The sequence below is a fragment of the Eurosta solidaginis genome, chromosome 5 (genome assembly GCF_040869045.1).
Source record: "Eurosta solidaginis isolate ZX-2024a chromosome 5, ASM4086904v1, whole genome shotgun sequence".
NCBI classification, from domain to species: Eukaryota; Metazoa; Arthropoda; class Insecta; order Diptera; family Tephritidae; genus Eurosta; species Eurosta solidaginis.
The window spans coordinates 149,752,365-149,772,802 of record NC_090323.1 but is presented as its reverse complement, the minus strand read 5'-3'; the positions used below and the strand labels follow the sequence as shown (position 1 = coordinate 149,772,802).

At 40.1% G+C, this 20,438-nt stretch overlaps 1 protein-coding gene across 3 annotated transcripts; it reads right to left on the bottom strand.

The window, feature by feature from the left end:
• Positions 1–1,247: 1,247 nt before the first annotated feature.
• On the bottom strand, positions 1,248–19,768 carry Srrm1 (Serine-arginine repetitive matrix 1). 3 transcript variants are annotated; one of them, XM_067791421.1, is made up of 6 exons: positions 19,223–19,768; positions 17,313–17,458; positions 13,693–15,218; positions 12,384–12,950; positions 3,207–4,006; positions 1,248–3,133 (listed from the first exon to the last, which is right to left on the bottom strand). In XM_067791421.1, the coding sequence occupies exons 2-6, from the start codon at positions 17,328–17,330 to the stop codon at positions 1,857–1,859; spliced, it is 4,188 nt and encodes a 1,395-aa protein (XP_067647522.1). In that variant the 5' UTR covers positions 17,331–17,458; positions 19,223–19,768; the 3' UTR covers positions 1,248–1,856. The 3 variants fall into 3 exon arrangements, with proteins under 3 accessions (XP_067647522.1, XP_067647523.1, XP_067647524.1); XM_067791422.1 differs by lacking the exon at positions 17,313–17,458; XM_067791423.1 differs by lacking the exons at positions 17,313–17,458; positions 19,223–19,768 and having other exon boundaries at positions 13,693–14,533; positions 14,592–14,728.
• Between the last annotated feature and the right edge of the window lie 670 nt (positions 19,769–20,438).

The following is a 20,438-nucleotide window of genomic DNA, read 5'->3' as shown; positions in this document are numbered from 1 at the left end:
TTCTTCTGGTGAAAGGGATGATGGTCGTTTTAGATGGGTTGATGTTAAGCCCCACACTGGCACACCATCCCTTAGTAATATTCAATGCTCTCTGTATTGTCACAGAGCGTACTCTCGAATTTACCCCTTGCAATTATGACGATGTCGTCAGCATATCCCTGGCAACTTATGCCATTGTCAGATAGCTTTTGCAGGAATTCATCCACTACTAGGCTCCACAGAAGGGGTGATAGAACACCTCCTTGAGGGCACCCCCTCGTGGTATTAACCTTAACTGAGCTGTTGCTCACATGGCCTTCAGCGCTTCTTGTGCGGAGTAGATTGTCAATCCATCTCTGGATAGGCATCTGAATTCCTCTTCTCTGCAGTGCTGTTTACGCTTTCGTAAGATGTGTAGTCAAAGGCACACTCGATGTCAAGGAAAGCGCAAATCAATTTTTTCTCTGTTTCGAACGCCCTCTGTATTTCAGATGTTAGTTGGTAGAGCCGTGTCCGTGGACCTACCCGCTCTGTACGCATGCTGGCTATGATGTAGGGGCCAGCTCTTGAGGGCGTCCGACCTAATTTCTTGGTCCAATATCTTTTCCATTGCCTTCAAGACAAAGGAAGTTAGACTTATTGGTCTGAAGGACTTTGCCTGTGAATAGTCCTTTTTTCGTAGTTTTGGTATGAAAATCACTTTTGCTCTTCTCCACATCATGGGTATGTATCCCAGTGCCAGGCTATCTCTCATGATACTGGCCAGATGTGGGATAATCTGTGTCCCTTGCTGCATTAGCTCCGGGTAGATGCCATCCACCCCCGGAGATTTGTATTTCTCAAAGGATTCCACTGCCCATCTGACTCTGGCCTCACTGAAGAGGGAGGTGGCCAATTGCCAGTCTGATGGGGTTGGTTTCACTCTGGGGAACACAGGTTCCGGTACTTGCGGAGAGGCACCCGGAAAGTGCGTTTGTAGCAGGGCCTTCGCTCGCTCCTCCACCGTTCCGGTATAGGTACCGTCTGGTAGCCTAATCGCTAGGTTAATCTCCATCTGCTCTTTGGCTAGGGCCTTGTGGAGCCTTGCCGCTGCAGGTGTGCTAAAAATTCCCTCACAGAAATTTCTGAAACTTTCCCTCTTAGCTTTCCTTATCTCTTTATTGTACTTTGTTAGATTTTGAGTGTATTCCTCACAGTTGCCGGTTCTTCTTGCCCCGTTAAAGAGTTTCCTGACTTTCTTTCTTAGTAGTGTGCAAATGAGTAGAAGATTTGTGTTTTCCGTAGTAATCTTTATTTGTTTGCTTCTTTAAGTTGACAAACATGAATGCATTATATAATATAATATCTACTTAAATAATAGAACCTAAAATTTCATATCAAGAAAATGTCGACAACTCTCAACAAAACGGTATAATTATTTTGCCTTCTTTCTTTAATTAAAGCAATCAGTAATATAAGTGTTGTTATATATATATCAGCTGTTCAGAAACGATAAATCTGTTTGAATTGCTCCCTTCTTGTTTGCTGCTATAGTAAAAGTAATTAAGTGTATGTATGTATGTTACAAATTCTTTAGCATGCGATGATAAATATTTCATTAACAGCGCCTTAACTGTTCTTGACCTTTTTTCTTTCTTTTATAGTAATATAAGAGTAACATTTTCTTTGAAAATTAAAACACCAATGTGTTTTATGTTACTGATGCTCTTCTCAATTACTTTTAGTATTATTAAGTATGCGTGTATATGGGTATGTGTGGGGATTTAAAACTAAACTGTAATGTATGTATATTAACAGATACATAAAAAAAAGTTAATCAAACATATTGATGAAATGACTGTCGTTATATTATCATCAATGGTACATAAAGATAAAATTTATTCTATCTTTTTCATAGATTTTAATGCTCTCTCACGTAATTGTTTCTCTAAATCCTCATTAACACCACCAAGTAGCATAGCTGACGTTGATGCTTTGCCTACACGCTCACGTATTATCTCGTCATCATCGCTGCTCGATGAGCTGTCAGCCTTCTTATTCCTTTTCTTGTGTTTTTTGTGTTTCTTATTCTTCTTGGTATGTTTTTTGTGTTTCTTATGTTTTTTCTTTTTTAATAATGCCTCAGCATCAGAGTCCGAAGAGCTGTCCTCATCCGAATTACGTTTTCCTGCTTTTCTTGCCTTCTTACGCTTCTTCTTTGCAGCTTGGTCATCATCTGAATCTGAGGATGCACGCTTAGACTTTTTGATACCCGAAATCGATGCTGTGCGTTTTCGCGAAGCCAATAGTTTTGATTTCGTTTCGATTATTTTACTATCTGATTTGTCGGAATCATCGCTCGATTGCGATGAACTGCTATCCTTTGAAATAGTTTTCTCTGGTATTTTTTTATGTAGTTTTGTAATATTTTGCGCAGTTAACTCTGCCACGTCATTGTGTTGTTGTTTAACTTTGCCACGACTATTTTGCAATTCATCTTCAATGGAAGTATTTTTGTCTTTACGTCCTGCCTTGCTACTCGTAGATAACTCCAATAACGATTGATTCTTTGCTGCAGCTTTAGATTTCTTCTTAGCCTTTTCATCTTCGCTATCATCTGAATCGTCGTCACTGCTTACTGACTTTCGTCTTTTGTTTTTGGAACGCAATTCTAATTTCTTCTTTTTTGCCAGTTTAGCTTTTTTATCATCATCGCTGTCATCACTATCTCCTGAGCTATCTGAAGAAGAAGAGTCACTTTCTTTATGGCTTTTCTGTGGTTTCGGCTTCTCCGCTTGTGGCGGCTTCTTTGCTGCACTAACCTGCGTCTGCGGTTGTGCGGTCTGTGTCTGTGCCTGCAGCTTTTCACGTTCATGAGGTTTTAAAAATGGTGATGGCGTTCGCGACAAACTCGAACTATATCTGTCACGCAACTTATCATTACGCACAGCTGTTGTAACGGGAGCACTAGCAGCAGGTGCAGGTGCAGGAGCTGCAGCAGGTGTAGGTGCAGGAGCTCCAGCAGCTGGTGGCGCCTGTTTCTTTACAGGTGGTGCTTCAGTAGTATGAATTATTTCTATTGACTTGGTTTTGCGAGTATTTTCAGCTCGTTCCTCTTTGGATAAATCAATTGTTTTGACTGGAGGGCCGGCGAATTCAACAGACGAACGGCGCCCTGTACAAAAAATAAATTCCATATAAAAATTTCCTGAAAGTACTATTTGTATCCAAAACTAATGAGCAATTACCTGAGCTTTCACGTGCTTTTGGAATTTTTTCAGATGATTGACTGGATTCGCCATCGCTTATTTCATGCGTGCTCCTACTAATACTCCTTGCAATGCTTCTTCCAATGCTACGTTTTCTTTCAACACTACGCTTTCTTTCAACACTGCGCTTTCTTTCAACACTGCGCTTTCCTTCAACACTGCGCTTTCTTTCATTACTTCTCTTCCTGTCAATACTCCTCTTTCTATCAAGACTGCGTTTTCTATCAAAACTTCTTCCTCGGTTTGAATTGTTCTTATTTTTTGGACTAGCTTTTTTGGGTGGTGCGGGTGGTAGATGTATTTCAGGTTCTGGTACAGGCTCATCATCATCCAATTCCCAATTCGAACTCTCTGAGGCAGATTCAGCTTTTGGGCAATCAAAATTATTGCGTGGTTTCCAACCACCACCACCACCACCACCACCAAAATTATTACGTTCACGTGTATTATTTTGTATTGGTGACATTGCTCTGCGACCTGGGCTAAATCGACGATCTCTGGATTGCCTTTGAAATGGCATATTATTTTGTGGTGAAAATCGGCGCTGTGGTGAAAATGTACGGAATTTATTTTGCACTGGTGACATGCGACGATCACGATCACGCGAGAACCTGCGTTGTGGAGAAAATCGGCGATTAAAACGTCCTCCAAAACCACCACCACCACCTCCATCAAAACGACCACCACTCGGACTACGACGCCAAAAGTTCATACGGCCTCGATTATTCCCTCCACGTCCACCACGGAAATTCATCATTGGCGAACGGCGTCGATTGAAACTAAAATTTCAAACAAAAAATTTATTACGGTGAGAATATTTATATACGTAAGTATACACTGATAAGCCTGATTAAAAAAACTTTTCTTCCACACAGACTCCCCTCACTAGGGTAGGAACCTAATCGTTGGTACGAGGTCTTGGCCAAACTCTATAGCCTTTGATTGGCGGAGAGGTTTAGGGGTTAGTATCTACGCCGCTCCACCTTTTTTTGTGGGATTTCGGTGACCAAAAAAAAACCAATACATGAATAAATATTGGGCTGTATTTCGATAGCTAACGGTGGCTGTACGACAAGGGGCGCTTTGGGGACGAACGTTTGTACATATTTAATATTACAACACTGAACCGGTGTTTGCCGTACGAACAACATAAAACATTCAGAATTTGATAAAGAGCGTACAAGAATATAATAGTACCGCAAGCCAGGGGAGACGAAAGACATACATATTAACAAGTTTCTATAATAACCTAGACAATTAAAATACTGATTTCTTCTAAGAAGTAGAAGTAGAAGAGTACATTTCTCTATCATTCGTCTATTTATTTATTTACTATTTATTAAATATATTATTTATTGTAACCTTTTCTTAGCAATAGTCATTAGCTTTAAGTTTCAAGTTTAAATTGTTCCTATTTTATGCCTTTTACCGACTAGCACTATAAAATAATTTTTGCCAAATTGTTGTGCTGGGATGAATTGCCTAATAAATACAAATACAAATACAAACACTGGAAGCAGGTTGCAGGCAGATCGCTTACAAGAACTTAACCTCGAAAACCCCTGTTGTTGTTGTTGTATGAACAGTGCTTAGCCCAATTCAATGGGACGACTACTCACAAATTGTCATCAAAGTCCTCTAACGAGAGTCCAAGGAAACTGGCTGTTTCAACAGGCGCGGACCAGAGGGAGATGGGTGTTAGAGGCGTAGGTTCCACATTACAATTGAAAAGATGGTTGGTGTCATGTGGGGACACGTCACATGCAGGACATACATTACGTATGTCTGGGTTGATTCTGGACAAGTAAGAGTTTAACCTGTTACAATATCCAGAAGGAAGTTGGGCCAGGGTGACTTGTGTCTGTTGTTGTTGTAGCGACAAGGTTACTCCCCGAAGGCTTTGGGGAGTGTTATCGATGTGATAGTCCTTTGCCGGATACAGATCCGGTCGGCACCGGTACCACAGCACCAGTAAGGTGCTATCCCGACCTCTCGGGAACGATTTATGTGGCCACATTAAACCCTCAGGCCATTCCCTCCCTCCCCACCCCCAAGTTCCATGAGGAGCTTGGGATCGCCAGAGACTCGTCTGTTAGTGAAACAGGATTCGCCGCGGATAGGTAAGGTTGACAATTGGGTTTGGAAAAGCTTTATATTGCGCTGGAAACCTAAGGGTTGCGCCACACAGCCCCTTGAATCTGGTATTTTAGTCGCCTCTTACGACAGGCATACCTACCGCGGGTATATTCTGATCTCCTAACTCGCTGGGATGTGACTCGTGTCTCCTTTGGTAGTGTGTTTTTTTCTTCTGCAAGGGTGGGATTTTGCATATTAATAACGGGGTTCACCGGGCGTGTCCTGACAAAGGCGTTTACCGATTCGGTGTGGATTTGGCTAAGGGCCTGCTTTTGCTTGCCTGGATCAAACGGCTGTGTTGGCAGGTGCCGGATCTCGCCATAGTGCTTTAGGAGATGTTCCCTTAATCCCCGTGGAGGCTGTGCTAAATCAAGCAGTTCTTTGCTAGGATGTCCTGGCTTGTGACAATTAGGCAAGAACTGTTTGTTCAGCATTTCGTTGTGCTCTTTAATATTGAGCTCTTTGGCCTCACTGTGTAGATGGTGTTCGAGGGTCATAAGGAGACATCCGGTGGCAGTTCTGATTGCAGTATTTTGACAGGTATGTAGCCTTTTCCAGTGTGTATTTTTAAGACCAGGCGACCAGACTGGTGACGCGTAGCTCATGAGCAGCCGGCCAATTGCTTTGGTTAGCAACGTTTCTTTATCTTTTCCCCATGTGCTGCCGGCAAGCAACTTGAGGATTTTGTTGTTACTTTGTACTTTAGAAACAAACTCGGTGCATGAGCCTTGAATCTAAGATCTTTGGGTGACTGACAGTCGGTAGTGTGACACCATTGGCGCGTATGTCCAAATTTCCGACATTTAAATTTTTCTAGGTTTAGAAATTTCGTTCCTAAAATTGAATCGACGCCTGCCGACAACTCAGATAATTAGCGGTCCATCTTTTTAGACAAGCGGGAAGGTGTGAGCTTTCTATGCCTCTGAGTAGCGTGCCGTGGTTGACTGTGTCAAAAGCTTTTGATAGGTCAAGTGCCACGAGCACCGTCCTATGATGCGGGTTTTGCTGATATAATCCGTATTTAATCATTTTAAGGAAGCCACGCTTGTGCGTGGCTAGGCGAAGATTTGCCGTGAAATGAGGGAGCAGAACGGTTTCCAATGTCTTATCTACTGGCGAAAGGAGTGATAGCGGTCGATATGTTGTTGTTGTTGTAGCGATAAGGTTTCTCCCCGAAGGCTTTGGGTAGTGTTATCGATGTTCCATGAGGAGCTTGGGGTCGCCAGAGCCTCGTCTGTTAGTGAGACAGGATTCGCCGCGGATGGGTGAGGTTGACAATTGGATTTGGATAAGCTATATATTGCGCTGGCAACCTGAAAGGGTTGCGCTACACAACCCCTTGAAACTGGTATTTTAGTCGCCTCTTACGACAGGCATACCTACAGCGGGTATATTCTGACCCCCTACCCCGCTGGGGGTATATCGGTCGATATGATTCGCCTTCGTTAGCTGGTTTGCCAGGCTTTAGTAGCGGAATTATCCATGCCATTTTCCATTTTTCAGTACGTTCCCCTTGGCGAGCATCAATCGGAATAGGGAGGGCAGCAAAGCGACTGTCTGTAAGGATTTGTACTCATCCCACTTTCCTTTTTTAAAGTTTGTTAAAGTGTGTTTTTCGGTGACGATGAAGTCGGCGCACAGTGGCATTTTTGCTTGGTTTAGACGCGAAAAAGTAAAAATTTTCAAGTCATTCTTTTTTTTTGAAATTTTAATGCAGTTTGTTTTTAAAATGTCCACAATATATAACGGTAATTATCATTTATTATAATTATTGTTCTTCATTGAGTATTTTGCTGTCAGACTGGGAGTTGTTGATGACGCGCTAAGTAGTACAATTTACGGAAGGAAATAAAGCGCGGTTTAAAATTAAATTTGTGGTGAAACAAAAGCTAAAATATTTTTTGGTTATTTAAAATCTACACGTATTTATATTATTTTGCAAGTGTTCAAAAGTTTTTTGGTTTAGTATTTTCTACAAAATTATGAGTTTTTTATTGGGTATTATTTTTGTACTGAAAATATATAAAACCGTGAAAATACCAAAAGTTTGAACCACGCTATACCACAATAATTTTTGAATGTCTACAATATTTCATATTATTGCATATAACTGATTCTTCATCCCCGTTGTTGTTGTTGTTGTAACAGTGCTTCGCCCCATCCAATAGGTGCGACCGATCACAAATTGTCATCAATATACTCTAACAGGAGTCCAAGGAACTTGCTGTTTCAACAGGGGTGGACCATAATGTGAGGGGTGTTAGAGGCGTTGGTTTCACATTACAATTATAGAGATGGTTGGTGTCATGTGGGACACATTGCAAGCAGGGCATACGTTTCGTCGGGGTTAATTCTGGATAGGTAAGAGTTTAATCTGTTACAGTATCCGCATCGAAGTTGAGCTAGAGTGACTTGCATGTCCCTGGGGAGTGTGCGCTCCTCTTCCGCAAGTTTTGGGTACTGTTTTTTGAGTACTGAATTCACCGGGCAATTCCTGGCATTAAGGTCCAACGCCTGTTTGTGGAGTTCACTGAGGACCTGCTTGTGGTTTTTTGCTTCATACGGCTGAGTTCTCAGGTGCCGTATTTCCTCATAATGATTACGGAGATGACTCCTTAAGCCCATGGGCGGTGTTGGCTCATCAATCAGATGTCTGTTGGATGCCCAGGTTTCTGGGTGTTCAACAGGAACTGTTTGGTTAGCATTTCAGTTCTCTCCCTGATGGGGAGTATACTCGCATCATTATTTAGATGGTGTTCTGGGGACATAAGAAAACAACCCGTGGTGGTTCTGAGGGCAGTATTTTGGCAGGCCTGTAGCTTCTTCCAGTGAGTAGTCTATGGGCTTGGCGACCATATCGGCATGGCTATGCCGTCTGGGCCCACTGCTTTAGATGGTTTAGCATGACCGATGACATCCTCAACCTCTTTGGCGGTGATGGTAATTGGGGACGCGCTGAATTTATGTTTATGTGCGTGTCTGTTGGCCCTCCGTCTATCTTTGTGGACCATAAAAAAAAAATAAATAAATGTAAGGCGCGATAACCTCCGAAGAGATCTAAGGCCGAGCTTCTCTTCCAATTTGCGTCGTGCTCCTCTTGATTTTCCCTACAAATTGGCCGGACGGGACCTACATGTTTTATGCCGACTCCGAACGGCATCTGCAAAGCAGATGAGTTTTCACTGAGAGCTTTTCATGGCAGAAATACACCCGGAGTGCTTGCCAAACACTGCCGAGGGGCGACCCCGCTTAGAAAAATTTTCTTCTAATTGAAAAATCTTATTTCTAAAATTTTGATGTTGCTTTGCCCGGGAGTTGAACCCAGGGCATACGGTGTGATAGGCGGAGCACGCTACCATCACACCACGGTGGCCGCCATAGGATGCATTATATATTGTCGGCAGAAAGCGCTCGCGCATTTTTTCGTATTCGACAGCACTTAAGGCGATGGAAATTTTATCATTGTGCTTAGACGGATTCGATAGAAACTTTACGGTGGACCAAAGCTTACCTACACCGGCAGAGGTTACGACCGCTTAGGTGCTCCTCCCGTTTCGCCTGCTTGTGTTCATCCACAAGCAATCTGATGCGTTGGTTTATATCCCTTATTTGGGGGTCGCCGGGATCGAGCTGTCATATAAGATCACGTTCTCTCGCTAAATTGGCGGCCTCCGCCGCAAAGTGATGCCGAATTTCGGGAATTCTACCGGCGGGAATTAAGCAAGCCGAGGCGGATTCAATGACCTTGCGGAAAGCACGCTCCCCTTGGCGAGCATCAGTCGGGATAGGGAGGGCAGCAAAGCGGTTGTCTGTAAAGGATTTTTATTCATATTTATGAAAGTGCGTTTTTCTGTGACGATGAGGTCGGCGGTTCGCTCGAAAATACATATAGGCAGGTCGGATGCCAATGTTACCATCGGCTGCCAGTTGACGCAGTTTACGAGTCCTGCGCTCACGATTGATATATCTGGCGAACTGTGACAGCTTCCTGCCATACGAGTGGGGGCATTTCCGTTTATTGTGCAGAACGTCGTTTGTTCTATTTGATCCGCCAACATCTCACCCCTGCTGTCCGCCTAAAAGTTTCGAGTACCATACATCGTGATGGGCATTAAAATCGTCTAAGATAATGCGATTATCGTCAGTGAGTAGTGTTCTGATATTAGAGCGGGATGTTGATGATTTATCGCCTGACCTGACAGATAAGCCGTGCCGTTCTAAGGCACTGCTCCTGTGGGATCAAATATATTGCACTTAGTGGTGTATGATAAACGCGAGACCGCCTCCATTTCCGCTCTCGCGATCTTTTCTGTGGACCTTATACCCAGAACAGGTCTGCAGAGCAGATCTTGCTGTGAGTTTAGTCTCTTGAATCGCAGCGGTACGGATGTTGTTGCTGTTGTTGTAGCAATGTTTCGCCCCACCTAAACATGTGGGGACACATTGCCAGCGGGGAATACATTTGTATGTCGGGGTTGATTCTGGATATGTAAGAGTTTAACCTGTTACAGTATCCAGAACGAAGTTGAGCCAAGGCCATCGGCGCTTTCCAAGGCCGTCGGTTCTATGTACCGAAGCGAGTCGGGATTTTTCCCGACCAATGACTGCCATTTCAGTTTAACCCCATTTAGTTTGTTGCGTCCCTCCCACAAATTGTCATCCTCACAGCAGCTCCTTGCAGCGGGACTGCTCCATATTCTCTTGCTCCGGGAAGGTATCGAACCCAATCCGGGTCCGTCTCCTGACCCCGGCCCTGAGAAATGGTTTTGCTGCATATGCCGAAAAAGAATCTTTTTAGGACGGTCATACTCTTGTCAGTGTGTCGCGTGTAAGGGATGGTTGCATCGGACAGGTTGTTCTGGGCTAGACCCCAAAACCAGACGTCCACGTAACTTCTATAAATCTTTTGTGGCTCCTTGCTGTTCACGTCCTAGGACGTCCCGTAGAAGAATTAAATAAGGGGTGCCACAGGGTGGTGTCCTAACCCCACTTTTGTTTAATTTCTAAATATCTAAGCTACCTCCGCCACCAAAAGGAGTTACTATCGTTTCCTACGCCGATGACTGCACAATAATGGCCACAGGCCCTGGCCCACAGATCGATGAGCTTTGCAACAGAATAAACGGCTACCTCCCTGATCTCTCCGGTTTTTTCGCCTCGCGAAACCTGGCATTACCACCAACTAAATCCTCCGCGACCTTATTTACAACATGGACGTCCCATATGTCGACCATTTTGAACATCCACGTCGATTGCACTACGCTACCAACTGTCCTACACCCCAAAAATCTTGAGTGTGACGTTTGATCAGGATCTACATTTTGGGCCGCAATTGTACGGAAAATCCAGAGCTGTAATAAAATCCTCAAATCCCTTGCTTGCAATACTTGGGTAAAAGGCAAAGAAACGCTCATTACCACATACAAAGCAATTGGCCAGCCGATTGCATGCTACGCGTCCCCTATATATGCGCCAAGCCTAAAAGCTACTCACTGGAAGAAGCTGCAGGCCTGCCAAAATACAGCCCTCAGAACCGCCACAGGCTGTCTTCTTATGTCCCCAGAGCACCATCTACATAATGAGGCGTGAATACTCCCAATCAGGGAGAGAAATGAGATGCTAACCAAACAGTTCCTGTTGAATACCCAGAAACCTGGGCATCCCAAAAAACATCTGATTGATGAGCCAACACCGCCCAGGGGCTTAAGGAGTAATCCCCATAAGCATTATGAGGAAATACGGCACCTGAGAACTCTACACAAGCAGGTCTTCAGTGAAGTCCACAAACAGCCGTCGGACCTTTATGCCAGAAATTGCCCGGTGAATCCAGTACTCAAAGAACAGTACCCAAAACTGCGGAAGAGGAACGCATACTCCTCAGGGAAACGCGAGTCACTTTAGCTCAACCTCGTTCTGGATACTGTAACAGGCTAAACTGTTACTTATCCAGAATCAACCCCGACATACAAAATGTATGGATACTGTAACAGGCTAAACTGTTACTTATCCAGAATCAACCCCTACATACAAAATGTATGCATCGCTTGCAATGTGTCCCACATGACACAAACCATCTCTTTAATTGTAATGTGGAACCAACGCCTCTAACACCCCTTTCATTATGGTCCACCCCTGTTGAAACAGCAAGTTTCCTTGGACTCCAGTTAGAGGATATTGATGACAATTTGTGATCGGTCGCAGCTATTGGGTGGGCGAAGCACTGCTACAACAACAACAAAAGCACCATTAAGGTGCTAGCCCGACCATCTCGGGAACGATTTATATGGCCACATTAAACCTTCAGGCCATCCCTCCCTCCCCACCCCCAAGTTCCATGAGGAGCTTGGGGTCGCCAGAGCCTCGTCTGTTAGTGAAACAGGATTCGCCGCGGATAGGTGAGGTTGACAATTGGGTTTGGAGAAGGTGTATATTTCGCTGGCAACCTGAAGGGTTGCGCTACACAGCCTCTTGAATCTGGTACCCCGGGTGTATTCTGACCCCCTAACCCGCTGGGGGGAAGGCGACGCGTCATAGGCAATGTTACAAGTTGTAAATATTATTAGTGTTTCTACATACTATATCGGGCCACATCAAGTAAAGTGCTTGATATAGCGTTGGGTTTTGAGCATGATCAATCAAGGTTTAATTGGTGGGCTCGGCCTGTTCCGATCATCAGCATACCCCCAGAAAACGTGGCCTTTACAAAACCTACGAATGACCAAAATTCTAAGAATTTATATAATCGTGGACAATCTAATCGCGGTGTCACTTAGTACAAGTTTAAGAAATCCATCAACATCTTATCAAAAACTCCAATAAATCCCTCAACAAATCTTGTCCTCTAAAGAAACCAGGGGCAAAAATTTTACCATGTTGAAGTAAGGAGCTGATTCTTCTTAGAGGTTGGATTAGGTTATTAAGCTGACAAAGTCCTGGAAAAGTGGTGAATGTGGCGACAAGTATAGGGCCTGAGTATAACGGCTGATAGTCACAGCAGTGAAATATACTTAAAAAACTTACCGACGTGGTGAGCGGGAGTGCCGCATGGTTGAACGTGAACGATTGCGTGATCTCGACCGATTGCGGGATTTGGAACGACGACGAGAACGAGAACGTTGATTACGTCCACCACTACTATTGCGTGAACTACGATTGTATGGTGAGAAACGCCTGCCTTGCATAGAACCTCTTCTCCTATTCTCCCCAATCATTTTGCGTCCGCTGTCACGTTTGCTATCAATAGATGATGCAGATGAATCGCGATTATGCCGATAGTGTCGTTTCTTTTGTACACTATTCTTATTTCGACGTATCTCAAAATCGTCCTTACGACCAGGTGAAGCCGAAAGACTAGTATTACGAGAGCTCGAACGACGTTTTGGTTTTTTATTTGAATGTTTAGATCCACGTGATGAACGAGTTGATGACCGCCTTGAACGTGAACGTGAACGAGCACGTGTACGTGACCGTGAACGGGTACGAGTACGACTGCGTGTACGAGTACGAGTTCGAGTGCGTGAGCGAGTGCGTGAACGTGAACGAGAACGTGACGAGGCAGCACGTCTTGTCGATCTCTTGCTAACAGATCTGTTCAGAAATTATAAAACATGGATAAATAAAGAAAAGTTCAAATTATATATAGTAATTTGTTTAAATTTTTGTAAATATGTAAATATGAAATATACAAAAAGCTTTGCATTAATAGATACATAAAATAAGCAATTTTTTGTATAAAATTAAAAGTTTGATTGGTCTCGTTGACTCTTTTCTACATGCTCTACATATGTACATACTTACTCTCAAATACGTTATGAGATTGCTGGGTGGAAAATGCATAATTATTCTTAATACTTTTTTAACCATGTGCAATACAAAATTTCCCCCTAAGAATTGTTGGTTATATATAAAAAAAATTAAAACATGTAAATAATAGTGTAATGTAGGTGCTGTGATCAAATAAAATACTCTAAAATATGTAAAAAAAAAAAAACCTTTGCAACCTCGTCTAACATTTTTTTAAATGTTATTTTCACTCAAACAATCATAATATATACAAGATTTTCGGTTGTAGCCAATCAACTCTATCACAGGTTGATTTTTACATTCCTTTTTTCAATAAAATTACAGCAATGTCAATTAAAGAAAAACTTACCAAATATTATCTTTTATGTGAAACCAAATTTTAGTATTTTAAAATAACTAGCGAGCTCAAATAAAATGAAGTTCATTGAACACACTACAAACTTACTCAACTTATAACTGCAAACAAATTTTCCTAGCATAATGTAAATATTAAATAAATTAATTTGTACATTTTATAATATTTCACCTTGAACGAGAACGGCCTTTAGAAGGTTTACGGGTTGCTCTCTTATTATCAGCTGATAAACTACGATTGCGGGACGGTGACCGCGATCGCGATCTTGACCTTGATCGCGACCGTGACCTTGATCGTGATTTTGACCGTGATCGTGAGCGTGTTTTTGAATGTGAACGTGAACGTTTTTTACCACCATCACGTTTCTTAGCATTTCCATTATTTTCATGACCATTTAGAGGAGTTTTTTGATTAGAATTGCGTGAAGTTGAACGTATCCGTGAAATTGAACGTTTACGATATGGTGAAATACTTTTTGCTTTTGAATTTCTTGTTGGTGTTATTGATGATTTACGCATTACGGGTGATTTTGACCTTGACTTTGCTGATCGTGAGCGTCTATCCTTTGAACGACGACTTTTTGTTTTTGGACTTTGCGGACGTTTTTGTGGTGACATCGAGCGTGATACATGCCGTTTCTTGCTTTGTCCTCGTCTTGAGCTCCGATCCCTTGAACGACTACGAGTACGTGTACGACGACGTCGACGATCTCCACCCGATGATCTACGCCTGGGTGAACGTGTTGAACGTCGCCTATCTCTTGATGAATTACGTCGCTTTTGTGGTGAAGAATTGCGATCTCTCGAAGATTTACGTGTCGTTGATCTATCCCTTGAACGTTTCCGTGGTGATCGATTGCTTATTTTCGTTGCTGCCGACTCAGCAGCTGTTGATCTAGCACTAGCATTTGGTGATTTGGAACGATCTCGCATTATGGATGCAGCTACAGCTGCTGCTGCTGCAGCACTCGCACTCACTGCATTACCATTACCCCCCTCATTTTGTTTGCTACCTAAATTAGTATCTTCAGCCGAATTCGATCTAGATTTAGCTGATAATTGTGACCTAACCTGCTCGATCGCGATCAAAGTATCTGGCGGTAATTGCTGCTCACGTTTACTCATATCATCACGTTGTTGGTGCCCATCATTAGAACGATCCCTAACGCTGCGTCTATCGCGATCTCGTTCACGTTCGTTATCCCTACTATCCCAATCCCTCTCTCTATCCCTACCGCGTGAACGAGACCGTGAGCGAGACCGATCATTTTGACGTTGTTGTTGTTGCTGCTGTTGTAGTTGTTGTTGTTCCTCTCTTTTAAGTATCTCATCCTTTTTTTGTTGTATAAATTCCGCTGGTATGCCACTTTCACTTTCTTGCGCCGATAATAGCAAAGACCATAATTCACCCATAAATTGCCGTGCATTTTTTCCATTCAAAAATCCAGTCATATTAATTTGCATTTTCTTAGGACATGGAAATTTCTCTTCCTCCAATTGATTATAGACAAATTCAACGACGACGTCATCTTCGATGTTCAAAATATCTGTAATTTTTTTACTTATCCATGGGCGTAAAGCATCCAATTTCACCTTTGACATATCAACACGCTTATTTAAGCAATCACCGAACTTCATTTGTTTCATTAATTTCTTTTCCTTGTCGCTGAAACGCGTATCTTGTTGTTGATTCGTACCCTGAAAATATTGTCGATTATAAAATGAAATGAAAATTTTAATTCAACATATAAATTAAATTATGAATTTGTTGACTTGCATAATGGCACTGCATTTTTACGTTGTTACGTTACGGGCCTCTCACAAGTTTCACTATCGTTCATATGAACATTTGTTTATTTTTTCATGTTTTTTTTTTTTTATTATAATTAACACAGCTTAAAAGATTTAATAAAAAATTTTGTTTTTGTTTTTTAATTGACTTAAAAACCAATGCGAATTCATACAAGGAGTAGCATCAGTACAAAATAAAATATTTACATAAATTCACCCTCGAGCCAGAAGCATTGATATGCAAATTTTTAAATTTCGAAGGAATGAGTTTACTTGATTGTCCTCTCAATGTTCTATGTTATGCCAAAATTCAAACTATAATGCATAGAAGGAAACCACAACATTATTACAGTTGGGGTATTGTCGTCCGCATTAACAACTTAGCTGTTAAAAAATGATTTGTCCGCATTGTATAGGAAACTTTGTGAATGGTGGCCGACGTGGTGTGGTGGTAACGTGCTCCGCCTGCCACAATGAATATCACGGGCAATGCACTACCAAACATTTAGACAGAAATTTTTTTTCAGTTTGTATTTCTGCCATGAAAAGCTTTTCAGTGAAAACTCCTTGCAGATGCCGTTCGCAGTCGGTGTAAAACATGTAGGTCCCAGTCCTGATCCGCCAATTTGTAGGAAAATTTTAAAGAAGCACGACGCAAATTGGAAGATAAGCTCGGCCTTAAATCTTGTATTTATTTTTTGTTTTTAAACTGTGGGAAAATTAAACCTCATAAACAGATTCCCTAAGTATAAATTGCAATCTAATAATTTTTCTAAAGCAATCAAGGCTCAAATCAACCAGAGCTGCAATAAAAATTTGTATGACTACAACGTTTTCAGATTTAGTGCAGAAAGTTGCGATTGAAGAAAAGGGTTTTCAAACTAAGGCCCACTCATGGTTCAACTATGTGGTTGGCTCATCTCTACAGCAACAATATACCTTTGTTCAGATTGTCAAAATCGGCGTCTTGGCGTTAGGCGAATGGAATGGAGAGAATAAAAAAAAAACATCAATTCCTGTATGCTGTGGGAAAATAATGCGCTAAATAAGATGCACTTACTATAAAAAATAACTTTAAGTGATATGAATCTACTTTTTTATAAAAAATTTACCACTAGGCAGTAAATAATTATCAAGGTGTTGGTTATATTTTGCGTTTTCCAAATAAATATATAATCAGCTGATGAGATGAGTCAACCATATAATTGAGCCATGGGCCCCATATAATGTGAAGTAGACTTTTACGTCAGGTTTTATTTGAAAATTTGTTAAAAATGTATGAGCTAAGCTCTTCATGAAAATCTAACTCTGAGAAAAAAGTAAAATTTCCGTTCTCCACTGCAGTTTTATTTGATGTTTAATTTTCCATATTGAAAAAAGTATAAAGTTGGACACATAATCTAAACTTGAAAATCTTCAAGAATTTAAAATCTGCCCTTACCTTAAAACATTTTCCTATCTAAGAACTTCATACAAAAAAATATACAGTTACCATGCAGTCCAGGTTTCAACATTATTTTTCAAAATGGTCAGGTTTACAAATAATCATAAACGTCTGAAAAAAAGGCGTAAATTATCGGGGCATACTCATGGTCCAGCTAAAGTTAGAGCGTAAGAAAATATTTCAAAAAGCTTACACTAGCTCCTACTTTATTTTGATTATTATCTATTATGCCCTCTTATTCTTGTTTTTGGTGAATTGAATGTCAAATTCAGGTAATTGAAAAAAATTAGCCAAAAAATTCAATTTAACTCTCAGCCACCACAGCTATAAACAAAAAAAAAAAAACAAATATATATATTATATGTTCTAATACTATTCTTGCCTTGTTTAAATTCGCCTTGCAAATGGTTTTTATGCGTAAAAGAAAATATATATAAGTTTAGCAGTTGATCCTTTGAAATATTATTTCATTTTCAATTGACAAAGTGCAAGTGCGACATATCTATGGCAACAAGCAATAACACTCATAATCGAATTAGTACAAAATTGACTTTTACCAGCATCGTATACACCATTCTCAGATCAATAACAACACAATCAAATTTTTGCAGCTCTTGCTCAAATAATGAAGACTTTGTTGTCTAAAAAGCAAACAGTAAACGCTCGATTTCAATCAAAATTTTTAACTTTCCAAACGCTCTGCCTGAAATATTCAAAAAGAGACTTTAGTTATTGCTCGTTACCGCAGATATAAACAAATGTAGATAGTACAAAACGCACAACTAATTCTAAACCACTGAACTCAAACTAAGAATACCCTTAAATGGAATATTCAGTGTTTAAAAAGTCTTTTTTTGAGCAATAAAGCTTTTAGTTTTCTGGAATGAATGTATAACTTAACCTTTGTAGATCTAGTTGTGCGAAATGCATTTGTAAAGGTGTGCTTAGATGGCAAATGAAAATACCTTTTCAACTTTAAGGATTTTACTACAAATCGGAAACCAATTGCATGGTTTTCAAAACATCTCCATTACTATTCAAAGTTTTCCCATTCTTCGAGTAAAGTTATTATGCTGCCGGCGAATGTAGTTATTTTTTTTAAAGAGCAATATCAAGCTAAATTGTTTGGAAAGTAATTTAATTCCGTCGAAAGCTACAAACGAAATTCAGAACTCTTTCAGCACTTATCCAGCAATTTAATGAAAAGAACCATCCTCTTTATGCAAATGGGGACTTTGAGCAAGTAGCATTTTATATCATATTCGAGTCAACTGCCCGTTAATAAGATTTGTATCAATAGAAAATTATTACCTCACCTTTTTGACTAGTTATAGGCTTACTTCGTGCCGTATTTATAACCATTTTCGATCTCTGTTCATTTTGTTAATGTATTCTCAATAAATCGCCTTGCAAGTGTGCGAGAGTCCTTATTCACATTTAACTATCAAAAGGTTTCCAAAAATACTCAGTAATGTGATGTTGTTTGGTGCACCTATTCCGGTAATTAACTTCTGAAATCTTACAATCTTAAAGATAATAAAGTATATTTTTATTTGCCATGTGTAAGCGCAACTTGGGATGTGCTCAACATCTCTTGATCAACAATTTTTTCTAGTATTAGATTGCCACATTTTACAAAAACTAACTTATACTATTGAGCAACAAACCCTAACCTTCTAAAAACCGAGCCGGTATAAGTTTCTTGATCTTGAAGCGAATTGTTTTTGCAGACGAGTCCAAAGATTGTATTCTATCTACATTTTGATACTGCGCTCATATGCAAACAATTTAGCCGTATATAAATTAATTCCTAATAGTAAACGCCCATTTTTGTGGCTCGAAATATTAATTGAAATTTCGTCGCTCTCCGAGACAAGCAGCTGGTTCAAAAAGTTATACATACGGTTTTCTGCGCCTGCACAGCCCAATTATATTATACTTTTACACGAGTAGGATTATAATAGAATGATTTTGCTTTTTTATGCTACATCAAAAACAAAACAATTGCACCTTAAAATTTAACAAGGCTTATTAGCATTCAAATGGAGTTATAAATATTTTAGAAGAATTTGAAAATAAGTATATACATATTTAAATGCATATTTAGGTGCATTTATTGATGTCAATCAACCTCGTGTTTTTGCTTCCTTTCATTCCGCCTAATACAGTTGTATTATATCTATTTTTTTTGTTAGGTTATTGGACGACTGACAGGCCAAGACGTAGTCTTAAAATATATTCAATTTACCTTATAATTTATGCTCACTTTAAATTCAATTTAGAAAGATTACCTCGGTCGCTAATGATAGCAGATATGCGTATACATACATATAGATATTTTAATAAAATAAGTTTATATGTAGATATGTAAAATTAAGCAACGATTTTTAATACAAAAGAAGCACAGATTAAAGTTAATTGCCATATTATATCAACATACATATTAAATAAAGTTAATTGCCCTTACCGTAAACATCATCATATAGTTCGTAAAACGTTCAGCTGGTTGCAAAGATATCTTCTAGAAAATTTTTTCTTTCAATATTTCACCAATTTTCACCCCGCGTCATGACCAAAATGTTAAAACAGGAAAGTATTTTTCCAATGGATTTTTGTATGTAGCTCACTTATTTTGTAGTTATATATAAAATACCTCTTCTTAATTAGGCTTTTAAATTAACTCGTAGTTTCTGCTTTCACGGATGTAATTCGCCCGGCATGTAATTGGGGTCTTCGATAACCACACGGCGGCGGCAAGCACAGAATTTGCAGTTTTGCGAACGAAAAAGCAGGAGGCGGGGTAACTTAACCACATTCGTTTTTCTTGCACACAAAACTAACCTCAAACGATACAGTTTTAATATTATTAACTATTTCAAGGTATTTTAACAATATTAACGCTATAAATCCACATATTTTTATAATAAAATATCAATTATTATATTTTTTCGCACATGAAAAAATTTTCAATGCGGTGGAGCACAGCAAAATGGAGACGACGCAACGAAAAATTCAACGAAATGAACGTTGCCATACCTGAGTAAGAAAGTGTGGAAGCCAATGATTGATGATTGTCATTCACAATAGATATGCTTGATTAGAAAAGAACATGTTATTTACTGCCTCATTTTGGATGACGATATCGTCTCCAAAACCAGCATCGACGTGTGTTCGTATTATGAATTGCAATACGATAGACAAAACTATAACAGCTGACTGTTACGTAACGGAAGTGCTCGATTGGTATTCTGTATCACGAGAAGGTGCTACCAATACGAAAACAAAGTGTCAAAAACAAACAACAGGTATTCACCTATCGTTTTGGTTGAAAATGACCGACACAAACAAAAAAAAGTGAGTATTATTAATTAATTAGTTATTATTATATAAAAAAACTTGTATTTTATATTAAAAGATGCAAAAATCACCACAAGCGACCAATTCCTCGTGCTTGTTCATGAGCTGAAAGCAAATGTGGATCTGGCCAGAAGAGCACCGGTATATGGCGCAAATAATAGAACCATAGCTTGATACGTTTGGATTATATTTATATCACTATATTTATTTCACTAACAACTTTATTTTTATTTCACTTATTTTGTACACTTTATGGACGTGCACAAAAAACAAAACATGTTCACAGAGTTGCAAGTTTGACACTTGATATCGTCTAGTTGACGAAC